General features: G+C 39.6%; 1 protein-coding gene across 3 annotated transcripts in view; it reads right to left on the bottom strand.

The window, feature by feature from the left end:
* The window catches only part of MIGA1 (mitoguardin 1), a 52,604-nt gene that overhangs the window by 30,075 nt on the left and 9,122 nt on the right, over nucleotides 1-13,407 (bottom strand). For all 3 annotated transcript variants that reach the window (XM_072419522.1, XM_072419523.1, XM_072419521.1), the window contains exons 3-7: nucleotides 11,388-11,562; nucleotides 9,776-9,906; nucleotides 9,115-9,241; nucleotides 8,544-8,680; nucleotides 7,411-7,534 (exon numbers count right to left, since the gene is read on the bottom strand). In XM_072419522.1, coding sequence (XP_072275623.1) covers nucleotides 7,411-7,534; nucleotides 8,544-8,680; nucleotides 9,115-9,241; nucleotides 9,776-9,906; nucleotides 11,388-11,562 — 694 coding nt within the window. The remainder of the gene's footprint in view (nucleotides 1-7,410; nucleotides 7,535-8,543; nucleotides 8,681-9,114; nucleotides 9,242-9,775; nucleotides 9,907-11,387; nucleotides 11,563-13,407) is intronic.

Genomic DNA, 13,407 nt, shown 5'->3' with positions numbered 1-13,407 from the left:
GTCTTGGGGGATCACTATTACTGAGAGTGGACACCACTACATTGGCTTTTTTTCCAGTAAGCCATGTACAACCCTCGGCCAGCAACTTCCACCAGCCACATGGTGCATTCATTCTTGTTACAGAAAAGCACAGAAACAAACACAGAAACGATGCCGTCTCTGGGCCTAGCATAAGGCATCTTATGAAAGCAGTATGGTGATATTTAAAGCAAAACTAATCATGCATTTTTTCACATCTGCAGCATTAATCTCTGTTACCTTTTATTTCTATTACTCCTGCCACTGCTACAGAAGCAGATAAACCAATGCAGCTTCTGCTCGCTCCACTTGTTTACATAGCAACAGGGTTTGTCACCATTGGTAACCAATGTAACCAGTGGGCAGCATTCCCATTGCTGGTGGTTGTGAGGGGCACAACCATCAATAGCCAATGGGAACGCAGCCCACTGTTTTCCTTCACATTGATTTACCGCAAAACTCTTTATTTACTAGTTGCAATGTTACAATTTACTACATCATGATCTATGTTTTGTCTATTGGTCATCTGGTTTACAGTTTGTCAAAAAATATACTGACTCAGTAAGCAAGGACAGCTTAAGTACTACTACTGACCGTAGACCATAAGTCTAAAGAAACAACAAAAGTTATGTGTAGAAGTTGAGTTATGCGGCACCAGCTTTGGGTCACCAATGACATAATTTCTATTTTGCAGCATAATAAAGTTCAGTGTATAAGATCCCAACAACCTGATCACTATGAAGGTGGCCATATGTGATTCAATGTTTTTAGGTTATAGGTTCAATTAAAAAAACATTTCAATCAATTAAAATCTATACAAAAATTTAAATTATTTTTTCAGTTAAAATGTTAATCAACCATTGTAAAGAAATGTTTATTTTTTGCCAACCCCATTATTGAAAAATGTATTTCTTTGTCAAATAATAATTCTCATGAAAAGACAAGCTACAAATACAGAAAATCATTTGTCAGTCTATCTATCTACCTAATACTGGGTAGACTATCTGAAGTTAGACTGGGTGATACTGAGTATATTGTTGGAAGTTAAACCGGTAGTCTGTTGGAAATTAGATTGTTCAATACTGAGACGACTGTCTGAATACAGGCCGGGTAATACTTGGTAGACTGTTGGAAATTTGATTTGGGTAACATTGGGTAGATTGGTAGTTATATGACAAAAAAGAGTGTTGGAAATTAGACTGGGTTACATAGTTATATATTAAGTCAGGTTGAAAAAAGTCCATCAAGTTCAACCACAAGGGAAATAAGCATATCCCAGATATAAAACTCTATATATAGTTGGTCATAGTTGGTCCAGAGGAAGGCAAAAAAAAAACCCTGGTACAATTAGCTCCAACAGGGAAAAAAAATTCCTTCCTGATTCCATAAGGTATTTGATTGTTCCCTGGATCAACAGTCTCTGTTATCTTTACTTTTTAGACTGGGTAATACTGGGTAAATATTGCAAATTGGACTGGGTTTTATTTGGTAGACTGTTGGAAAATGGACTGAGTAATGATGGGTAGACTATTGGAAATTGGACTGGGTAATACTGGGTAGACTGTTAAAATTAGGTAGGACTGTGTATTACTGGGTAGACTTATAGACTGGGAAATATTGGGTAAACTATTAGCAACTATACTGGGTAGATCGTTGGAAATTGGATGAGTAATACTGGTAATAAAATTTAATATTTTACCAGTAATTTAACTATTAGTTATTAGACTGAGTAACACTATAAATTACTGGTAATACTGGTAAAATATTAAAACTTAAGCTGGGTAAACTGGTAATATTTCACAATTAAGGGCATACTAAGATAAAAAGTGGGTGGGCTGTTTCTTGTCCTCATCTATTCTCACGCTTTGCCAATTTCCTGTTCTTAGGTCTCTCTCCTTTTTCCTAATGCACACCCATACCTTTTTTGACAGGGGTTCTAAACCAGAGAAGCAGACATCAATGTAGTGTAAATTAGTACTTTGTAATGCCACTGCTTCCACCATGCCCAATGCTGTGTTGGCATTATTGAGACAAATTGAAAAAAAACTTTGGCAGTAAAAATCTCTTTTGATATGAGTCTAGGACACATATAATTTGTACTGAAATAAAAAATTGGTTTCAAGCAGTCACAGTTCTACATGGCTATATTTGGCTATTTTTTTCATCACTGCTTCAAAAAAGCAAACAAATAATTAACGTGAATCTTTCCACAATTCAATATTTTCAGAATATTGCAACAAATACTGCAAGGGATACCCAAGGACCTCAGGAGGAACCTGAGATGGTCTGGGGAGCCAGAGATAATCAATAAGGCAGAGAGTGAAAGGCAGAGATAAAACAAAGAAAGAGGGGGAGAACCGACGCCTGAAAAAGAACATGGAGTCACAAAGGAAAATATAAATAGCATGGAGCGAGCTATATTAATTACAACGTGACTTTGAGTAAACTGCTGACAATGACGTGTTTTCTATCACCAAGGCTGTGTAGTAAACAATTGCATTTACACATGTGTCCCTGGACTGAGCGGCAGCCGGGCCACATGTGCCTGAGAAACTGTAGCAGGTGGGAGACGGGGAGGTGGCAGGAGGCCATCTTGAGCCTAAAATTAACTTAAGGGTCTCTGGTAGCAAAAAACTGCAGTGACTTGGGGAATCAGATTTGAGGCTGTGGTTACTGGTGCGTGCTTCACATACAGATCGCTTTATATAAATGATGTGATCAGAATATAAAATTCAGTGACTAGTTCTTCTAAGAAAAGAGAGGAATATTACAGCACGTGGCTGAAAGAGTAAAGCAGGAGTATCAGGAAAACCTTGGTAAAAAAGTGAGAAGAAGAGATTTCTGCCAATCTGTAAGGGTTTAAAATGGATCTTTCAATTTGAAAACAGTATGTGGTCTGATGCAAGTCATGAAATTGCCTAATATTTTTGTCTGCCAAAAATGTCTTTTCAGATGGACTACAGAGATAGTTGTTCGACCCTTGACTGAAAACCTGGCCTTCAAAATGTGACTGCAATATATAAACTTATTCAAGGGTGCAATGGAAAGGCCAAACAGCAAAGGGAACATCGGCTTACACTGGGGCTGTATTCCATTTTAAGCTGAAAGCCCATAACAGAAGAAGCATGCATTCAACTGGACATTTGCTTAGATAACCATGTATTACAAAAAATAATTCAAAAGCATCAAAGGATGAATTCATGATGATGAAGTGCAACACTTTGCTATTTTGCTAGAATGGCTGTAACCAATGAGGACAGATATTAGGTCGAACAGATCCGCGATGGACCGTCCATCATGGCGTGTCTGCTCTACTGAAAACGTGGAAGCCTAGGGTAGGCTCCTTTAACTGTGGCTGATTGACCTCCTAGTTAATGATTTGGTCATTATTTGGTTCAGACAGTACGAGGACCGATGGGGCTAGACTGTAGAATGTAAATTTCAATAAATGTTGATTTTAGATAGAAACACAATGGTTGACATTAAAATAAATCTGAGCCAACCTAAAAGATTTCTAAAGCAACAATAATGCTGAAGTATCGGCACCTTGTGGTTGCTACAAAACATGTGTTGGTCTTCAGCTTGATCCCTGTGATGTCCCCTTTGGATTCTAGACTCAAGCTGTAAGTTGGGTCTTGACCTCTGCGCCCAATGAAGATCAAGTCTTGCCTCTTCCTGCATTATGACTCACTCCATGTGATTCATAAATCAAATTCCAGACCTTCAATGGACAGCAAACTATTGACATTCACTGTGCTTGCAGTTTTTTAAGCATGATCAAACATTACAAAGGCAGGGGGTGTCATCAGTAAAACCAAATCAAAACCATAAGTACATTTAGCGAAACAGGTGTCTGGGGTTATATAGAAAATCTGATTTTGCTTTTGAAAGTCAAAATTGGCCCATTGTCCCCATCTCCATATTCTCTACACTTTTATTGTGATGAGAATTTTTTTTTGCGAACGTGGCTGCCCAGAAAAATTAACAGACCAGGGCCTAGTTTTAGGACCAGGTCAAACCTCAGATGCCTATATCTCTGGTTTTTACTGACCATACCTTCTTTTTTTTATGTACCAGTTGTAATCTATGCTTATGCATTCTATATTCATATGATTTTCTCAGTCTGCCAGAATATTAATAGGTTTAGACTGACTCTCCTCCTATGTGTGGGCTAAGAATACATATAACTCCACCGTCTGAAGCAGATGCGTCAGATCTATCTTAAACTATTTATAGGATATGTTGTCAGCTGCTAGGATTTTAAGAGGACCTGGACAGTTTATCCTCCCTCCCCGACACACATACACACACACGTGAGCAAACACTTCAATACCAGCATGTGCTAAACCAATTAATAATTCACAAGCATCTGCTAGAAAATGTCCTGACTAATCAATGGACGTTCTGATGCTATTTTCACATCATTCATGATCCTTCTGGAAGGGAAGGAAGCCTTTTCCCCCTTTCCCATGGACTGCGGTGGTGCTTTGCAAGGTTCTTCATTGTGGGGCTAATGCAAGCCAAGTTATAGATACGGAGGACCAGCTGTGCTGGACACAGGTCTCAAGTTCATACCATCTTTTGAACAAGATCAGATCAAGATCAGAGGAATATTAACAAGATCAGATGAATATTAACTAGCTGTTACATGACATTTCTCAAAATAAATCTGTTTCTAAGAAAAAACAAACATTAACCTACACACTAAATATATTGCCTGGTCAAAAACATTTTCCCAGTGTTCTAGGGGTGCCTGTGGGGGCAGTGCTACAATCTGGGGTGCCTGCGGGGGCAGCACTACAATCTAGGGGGGGCCTGTGGGGGCAGTGCTACAATCTGGGGTGCCTATGGGACAGTTCTACCATCTCGGGTGCCTCTGGGGTCAGTGCTACAATCTGGGGTGCCTGTGGGGGCAGTGCTACAATTTGGGGCGCCTCTGGGGGCAGTGCTACAACCTGGGGTGTCTGTGGGGGCAGTGCTACAATCTGGGGTGCCTGTGGGGGCAGTGCTACAAGCTGATGTTACTTCAGTTGGTCAGGTTTAGGGGTTCACCAACATTATGTACTCCCTGAATATACAAAATGATCAGGTTTCTCGATCAATGAATGGATGACAAGGACATATTTCAAGATGACAATGTCAGGAGTGGTTCAGGGTGGCACAGATTTGCCACCACCAGAGTCCAGACCTTAACCCCATTGAGAGTCTTTGGGATAGGCCGGAGATGACTTTATATAGGGGTCCAACTCTCCAATCATCAATACAAGATCTTTGGGTAAACGCAATTTTAAATGGAAATAAATGTTGCAACTTTCCATAAGCTTATCAAAATGATACCATGGCAAATACGTACTGTAATCAAAGTTGAAGGCCATCACAAAAGATCAATTCCGTTGACAGAAATCTGACATCTATCTGAGGTCTATACAGCGCTTTTAAGTTATTTAATGGAGACTACAGGTAGCTGTGCTGACACATGGTGCAGGCGTGGGTACCCATCATCACGATCAGCAAGCTGCAGCAAAGAAAGATGTGCAGGTGACACTGGAAGGAGTACATGTAGACAAGAAGTGGATCAAAAACTGGAAGAGACCAGCAGTGCTGCATTGAAAAACAAACACCACTACACAAGCACAGTAAAATATTTTGTTTTTACATTTTCGAGAAGACACCTGCGCAGTGTGAGATCGCACGATGAACGAAGAAGCCAGAAGAAAGAAGGTGGCTGTGCCCGCTATCCAGTCCATGCCAGAAAGAAGAAGGAAGCCAGGACGACGCAGGACCTACCAAACTCAGTTTGTGGAGGGATTAACGTCTTGACACCTGTAAAGTTTACTGTAATTTTTGGGGTTTTTTTGCTGAAAGTTCTACTTTAAAACTTTTTCATTTTGGCTTAAGTCCACAAATATATTTCACAGATACAGAACAGGCACATATAATGGAACACATTCCTCTAAACACGTTCAGATTTATTTTAAACTTTCACCTAAATCATACCGATGTTCTCATTATAAAGCACTCGTGTTCCCGATAGTCAGCTCTATTTCTGTCGGCTGCTGCGATACGCAGCTTACACGGCGCAGTCATCAGATGTCAGGTCACTCTGATTCACCCACTTTACATCTCTCAGAAACACATTACTGGTCTCACAGACTAAACATTTCAGCTGGCAGAGAAGGCCGAATTAACACTTTCCAGAATCCAGTACATCATCTCCGGATGCTCTACTGTGCCGCTACAAAAATGATAAATGAGATCGCTGCAGCTTCCTAATTCTGTTTATTATCTGGCTGGTATTAGGACTAAAGGGGAACTCCAGGAAAACAGCTTCATATCCAACTGGAGAATATTATTATTTATGAACTCTATCACCTGACACAGTAGGGGTGATATATTTAAGGAGCTTCCCCACATTCTCTTTATGAATTATCCCTTGCTCCCTGTAAGCTGCCTACAGATGGAAAGTTTTTGACACCCTTTCGGTGTTATCTCAACAAGTTCTTCCAGTTCTTTCTTAGGATTCAAAACAATTCACCTGAACATGGTGGGGATGAAAAGAGTCATAAGGATTCAGTTCTTTACCAAAAGGCAGCCAGACAGCTGACACCATTTCTTGCAATTCCATTCCATTATAAGCAATGTGTGTCAAGATATTAGCAGCCAAGTGCGTTTTTGGCAGTTGCACTTGCCAGGGTGGGGATCAGGAAATGTATGTATAGTGGAGATGTACAATAAATGTCTGATTTTCAATTTTTTCCTGTAATTACACTGACATACAAATATCTGCAATCGATTTAAAAATGAGGAGCTTCCTAGTAGCTCTCAAACTGCACTGGTATCAAAAATCACTGGTGCATCAAAACGGGGAACCAATCAGCATGGTTTACAAATAAAACTGCCGCCATGGCACAGTGACAGTTGAAGCCAGCAGGTTGCAGGTGTCACTGTGAATTAGAATATAAAACATTTACATGAATGTTAAAATGTTTTGCAAATTGGGTTACAAACTTTAATGTGTAAATACCAAAGACTTTTTAAAAACTTTTTTGTATATTTGTCACTTTATATTAAAACATGAAAAGCATGATGGCTTAGAGGTTAGCACCCTAGCCTTTGCAGTGCTAGGTCCCAGGTTCGAATCTCGACCAGGACACTATCCCCATGGAGTTTGCAGGTTCTCCACGTGTTTGCATGGGTTTCCCTTTCACATCTCAAAAACATGCAGTTAGGTTAATTAGCTTTCCCCATATTTACCTAATGGTAGGGATATTAGTTTGTGAGCCCCTTTAAAGGACAGTTAGTGACATGACTATGGACTTTGTAAAGAGCTATATAAATATTATAACATAATAATACAAACTTGAACTGCAAATATATGTCATGATTACTTACCAATGTCATTAGCCAATGACGCTGGATCGGATGCCCCAAACGAGGCCTGAAACTCCTCTTGAAGGCGATAGGCACGTTGCAGTAAGGCTTCCAGTTTATGGATGAACTCAGCACTTATAATATCCTGAGAAAATATTAATTGTTAAAAATGTGCTAATATCATAAAATATTCATCACCTAGATTGCTTGCCTCCATGTACCATCCTTTATCCTAATCGGAAAATATCATTAACAGATGATGAGTAGAGGCAAGCCAAACATTATTCCACCGGCTTATTCATTACAACACTGGTATACAAAATTAGAGAGGACAGAAAAAAAGAATGAAGTAAGCGGGTGTTTTTGGCTTAGAATAAAATTATATTGTATTCAATGTTGAAGTTACAGAAAATACAAACTTTATGTAGACATATTTTGAACTTCATGTGTATTAATGCTTCATCTGGATTAATGCTATCAAGAAAATAACATTTCCAAATATTGGTTAAGTTTACAGTTTACACCATTCATTGCACCTACCCTATACCTACTGTTCATAAAACTGTTGGTCCCTTTTATGGGTCCTTCTATAGTCCACCAATAATTTTAAGTCATATGTTTCCAGTAGTCTCGGTTTTCCGACACGTTTCGCTGACTAGGCTTCCTCAGGAGAAGTACAGACATTTACATGGATTCCAGTTTAACCATAGTAGGGCTTGGAAAGGTTGGAATGTCCAAGGAGTAGAACACTCTAATGAGGTTGGAACCTTTATGTCTAGGTGGCGGAGAAGTACTGAAAGTTGTCATCCATGTTCTGAAAATTTACATTTACTCTCAAAGGCCCCCACCAGACTACAGACCTGAGCCTCCATCTAAGGCAGCCAATATTCTAATTTCTCTCCAATTTTATATACTAGTATCAGGGTGTTGGCTTGATGTACTAGATTCTAGATAAGCGGACCTGTAACATATTTATTTCCCGCTCAATATAACACTGCACAGGATATTGATAATGGGCAAACGGCAAATACTTATTGCAGTAAATTAGATTTGTGTTGATTTCTTGTTTTTAGAATTTGACAAGGTTCTGGGAAAAGTTTTACTGCACGTATTACAGAAGCATCAGCAGAGTGTGCCATGGGTTAAAGCCTTACCTCTACATTTTCCTCGGCAATAGCGTCCCCTGCACCCAGTCGGATAGAACTACAGTTGGCCTCGTCTTCAGCTTGCCTATTCCGGAAACTAAGTGCTTGCTCCCACCGGCGCAGGGCCTCTTCAAACAGCTCCATTCCTTCCATACAAAAAAAAAAAAAGAGGGGATTATACAAAGTTTTATTCCTAATAGTATTTTGAGTTACAGTGTACACAACATTAAAGAGATTTGATTATGTCAGATTGTTGAAGGAAACCTATATTAGTTCAGGATGCCCCTTCTTAAAATTTTGGATTCCTGGCTGGCATATTCAGCAATACTTTCTATTATCTTGCCTAATCCACTTGCCAGATTTTAACCTCCAATCCAATAAATGGTCCTTAGGCTGTGATATATGAATATAGCAAGGGTATTAGATTGTGAGCTCTTCTGAACACAATTAGTGACTTGACTATGGACTTGGACTTGTAAAGTGCTGTTCTATATGTTGGAGCTATATAAATTCCAGATGATAATAATAATGCTATCTGCACTTGGAGCTGTGCAATGGTCAGAATAATTCTACGCCATACCCATCAGATAGAGGTTCTCCGGAGTGGTGACCGGGATGTTAACAAGCTTCATCTCCTCTTCCTCAGTCTTATCCCAGGAGCTGGAATTAACGCAGGCACAGCTGGGACAAGAGTTGACACTTCTGACCTAAAAAAAAAAAAGTATATGTAATATATATCAGATGTTACAGTCAAAGCAATCTATGTAGTGAATACAGATATTGATATACCCAAATATGAAATATTAGGTACTATATTTAAAAAAATAAATAAAATCCATTGTTCAATAAATGTAATGTAGAGTGCATTGCACGTTTGCTTTATCAGGAACTAAAATTACTTAAAATGTTTTTTTTTTTTTTTTTTTTAACCAAATATGAAGCAATAAATGAGTTACAAACACTTTTGCTCAAGAAACAGCTTTGTGTTGCTGATTTATAATTGTGTATACATTCTTCAGCCAGGAAATGGTTGAAGGACTTGCTGCAGCTTCCAATGAACATTCACATTCAGCAGTGGAATCAGCAATTTCCAGAGCCTGTACAAGGGTGCAAGAGGAACTGGAAAGTTAGAGGTAATCTCTCATGCATGTGTACCTGTGTAAAATATATCTTTAAAATCTGCAGTTGCATAACATTCACTTTACCTTTACACTTAAATACCGACACAATTTCAGACTTACTGAAGCCAAACTCTGAGGAGATCCGGAATATTTACTGAGCAATCCACCATTCATATGTAACTGGGAGCCCTTCTCCCTTATCGAGCTCAAAGACAGCGTCAGATTCTGCTTGCTACTAGAACAACTTGAATCTATGCATGAGAAGGAACAAATGAGAGTAAGAGAGAGAATGAGAGAGCAAAATATAGTAGGGGGAGTAGGGGGAAAAGGGAGAAAGTAAGAATGGGAATAGTAAGGGGAAAGGGGGAAGAGACAAAGAGAGAGGCGATCGAGAATGAATGGGAGCGCAAAGCCTCCCGGGATACCTACGTCAGGCATCCTGGGAGGCTCTTGGGTGCTCCTTCTGCGCATGCCCGAGCATCTCAGGCATGTGCAAAAGGAGCCTTTTTTGCTCAAAGAGAAAAATTTGCCGATCTCATGCATGAGAAGTGAGCAATTTTTTTTTCATCCTACTTCACCCAATTTCGTGCCTGAGTCGGGTGACGTAGGATGAAGAACCCGGAAGAGAAGACGAAGATGGGGGGCCCGGAGAGCCCGCTTCGGGATGGATGCCGACACTCCCGGGGTGATCAGACTGCCCTGCGGGATTAAAGGTGTGTTTTTGTTTTTAATTTTTGAGTATAGTTCCTCTTTAAGATTGCCTACAACCTCAGCTGTGTTCAGCAAGATTTTTTCTGCAAGTCATGCAAACCACCCTCCTCCCCCCCAACAAGCCTCCGTCCTGCACACTAGCAAGCAGTGAATCCCCCCTTCGTATCTAGGAGTCGTCTGTATGTTGGATGTCCTTAACGGTATTCAGATCAGCTATTCTTGTGATCCAGGCAGTCCTACAATACAGCCTAACCAGTACTCGGGCCTCCAGTGCACTGGCAGTCCATTGTCTGGTACAGAACACATCCTCAGCCTTCTGGACTGGGCAATAACGGAGAAGCAGCATACTGATGACCTATCCTTATCCTCTCACCTTCTGTCATTGAAATACATGCATACAAGTACATGTATCCCCTTACAGAAAAGCCACCCACCACTATCCCAGGAGCCGCTGTGATAGATCGGGATGCAAGGTATTGCTTATCTCTCGAAAATAGCATTAAAGTGACGAGAGTTGAAGCTTCTGAGAGCATTGAAGCTTCTGAACCTGCATAATTATTGGTGTTTCCAAAAAAATAATAACAGCCTACATCTATATTATCTTTCAGTAAAAGTTTACTTTAGGGAAGTTTCTGAGAAATAGATGGAAGCTTCTCATATTGCTAATTCTGATTGCCTGGCTGTCATGCAGATCATCTGCTTCCAATTCTTTAAATAAATAACCCAGAAGAAGAAATCAAACTTTTCTCGATCTTTACTGATCACCATACTTTTCCCAAGTCAGTGAATTAAGAAATGGCAGCTCACCGTTTTCTTTAGGAAAGGATTACAATATATAGTCAAGGACTATCCTTCAATTTTAAAGCAATGCAATTATCAAAATGTGCTGCAACGCAAACAAATGAATAATAAGTAATTTCTAACAGATTGGGTGGGTTAAGTAATAAAATTTAGATTTGATTACTAGCACATGGATGAAATTTGACATTTATCTCATATGAGCAATGAGTTTCCTACCCACCTTTATCTAAGGCCATAGATTTAGTACTGTCTAGAAGAAGCTGATATGGCTCCCGTGATGGAACTACGGTCTTCTTCCCTCGTCTTCTTCTCAAGTGATGGGCCAGAAAAATAACAGATATTGTGCCCAATGCAGTTGCTGCAAGAATTTTCTTCAGCCCAGGATAGGACGTTAGCTGCAGGCCAAAGAAAACACAATTTTTAAAAATTCTCTTTAAAATTACAGCACAAATTTTGGAAAGATGATGTCAAGTTCACTCATGTATATTATTTTGTGTTTCCTTGGTTTCTCAGTTCCACCCATCAGTAATGGGCAACACAAAGAAGACTTTATTTTCCTTCATTTATATACTGCATGTTATGGAACAGGTCTTGGAAAACCAGATATTGCTCTGTATTCAGTATATGATTCCTGAGATGGGACCTCCTGTGCTAAATCGTGACTACAAGAGACCCCGAAAAATGAAAAACACCAGTGAACTATTCAACTCAACTATGTCAGCTAATAATTGACAGATTTTTCACTATAATGCCACCACGTTTCCATATATCATGGTGACCATGTAATGCCCTCCTCAGATGTTTCCTTCTCCATTTACCAAGACCAAAATTGTCCTTTCATTGTCATCTCTTCCTCTTGTACAACAAACAGACACACAAGAATCCATTTCCACCACTTGAAAGTCTCACGCTAGCCTTCCTTCTGCTGGTATAACAACAAAACCATCTAGAAGAGTGAAATCTAAGGAATTTGTTCATAGTCTCCAACTTCTACCCCCTTATTTCTTCAGGAGTGGAAGCGGTGAGAATTTTAGGTTAGCATCACTTGTTGTGTTGTATTTTTTGCCATATTAAGGTATATATAAACCCAAAAACAAAAATTTCATATAGTGAAGCCCTTGGACAAGGTGGGTTTTTTGTCTTTGTTATTTACAGGATCACTGGGAGAAAACAAAGTTTCTTTCCTTTAGGTCTTCTTTATTGTATCAATGTGGGCAGCCATAATTTAAAGACTTTAAACATGTCTGCCTTTAATCATCTCCATTACATGGTGGATTGATGAGAATAAATAGGGTGATTTGTGCTTTCTCATAGTAACAAGTAACACAGTAAGACAGAAGTAACACAAAAACTACATTTTTGCCAAGGTCAACAGTAGTTTTTGTAAGTTATGAAGCCTGAAAAATGAAAACTAAAGCATCTATAACAGTGATCGCCAACCTTTTGGAAATCACAGACTACTAAATTTACAGACTCCAGATCATGCATGCACGGGAAACTTCCCCCCCAGAGTAACGTGATGATGCCAGACCCACCCTCCCATCGCTGGTCTGAGCCCTGAGAGTCCAGAGAACACCTGCCATTCACACGTGGGACATGGCCCTCGGCTCTGGCCGGTGCGCTCCCTCAGCGGGGTCCTTTTCGGCGACTGCTGCTCTATACCACTAAAAGAAAGGCAAGCTGGAATTTATATATTTTATGTTTTCAGGTTTAGATATGATTTAAAGTGGAACTAAACCTTAAAAAACTGCAACTGGCAGCTCTTTGTTGAAGAAGGGACATTCCTCTTTTGCAATAAAACATAAACTTACCTGCCAGCTCACAATCTTTTGTGGAAAGTACATTTAAGTACACATGCACAAACCTCGGCAAAGCTTGCTGCCGGGAATGAATGGACTCCTGTGCACGTGCATAAGAGTTACATCACTCCAGCCTGACCATCAAGATGACCAAAGAACCCAAACTCAGAAAAGGAACAAGTGAAATAATTCTGAATATATCAGAACAGTTACTAAGAAGCTTCTCTGTATCATCTAATACTGGGTACCCTTTAAAATGTGTGTTTTATACTAAAACTATTTAAACATAAACATCTACCTATCTTGTATTTCTGTAAATAAATATTGTAGGACTTCAGATTGACATAGAGAGCAATGAAAAATTAGCCCACTTACCAAAGCCCACATTCAGGGTGGGTGTGACCAATAGTTTTTATTGTCTATCAAACACAATGGGTCTGA

Source organism: Pyxicephalus adspersus, chromosome 8 (assembly GCF_032062135.1).
Source record: "Pyxicephalus adspersus chromosome 8, UCB_Pads_2.0, whole genome shotgun sequence".
Lineage (NCBI taxonomy): Eukaryota > Metazoa > Chordata > Amphibia > Anura > Pyxicephalidae > Pyxicephalus > Pyxicephalus adspersus.
The sequence above is the reverse complement of the archived record's forward strand: the minus strand, read 5'-3'. Positions and strand labels throughout refer to the sequence as shown.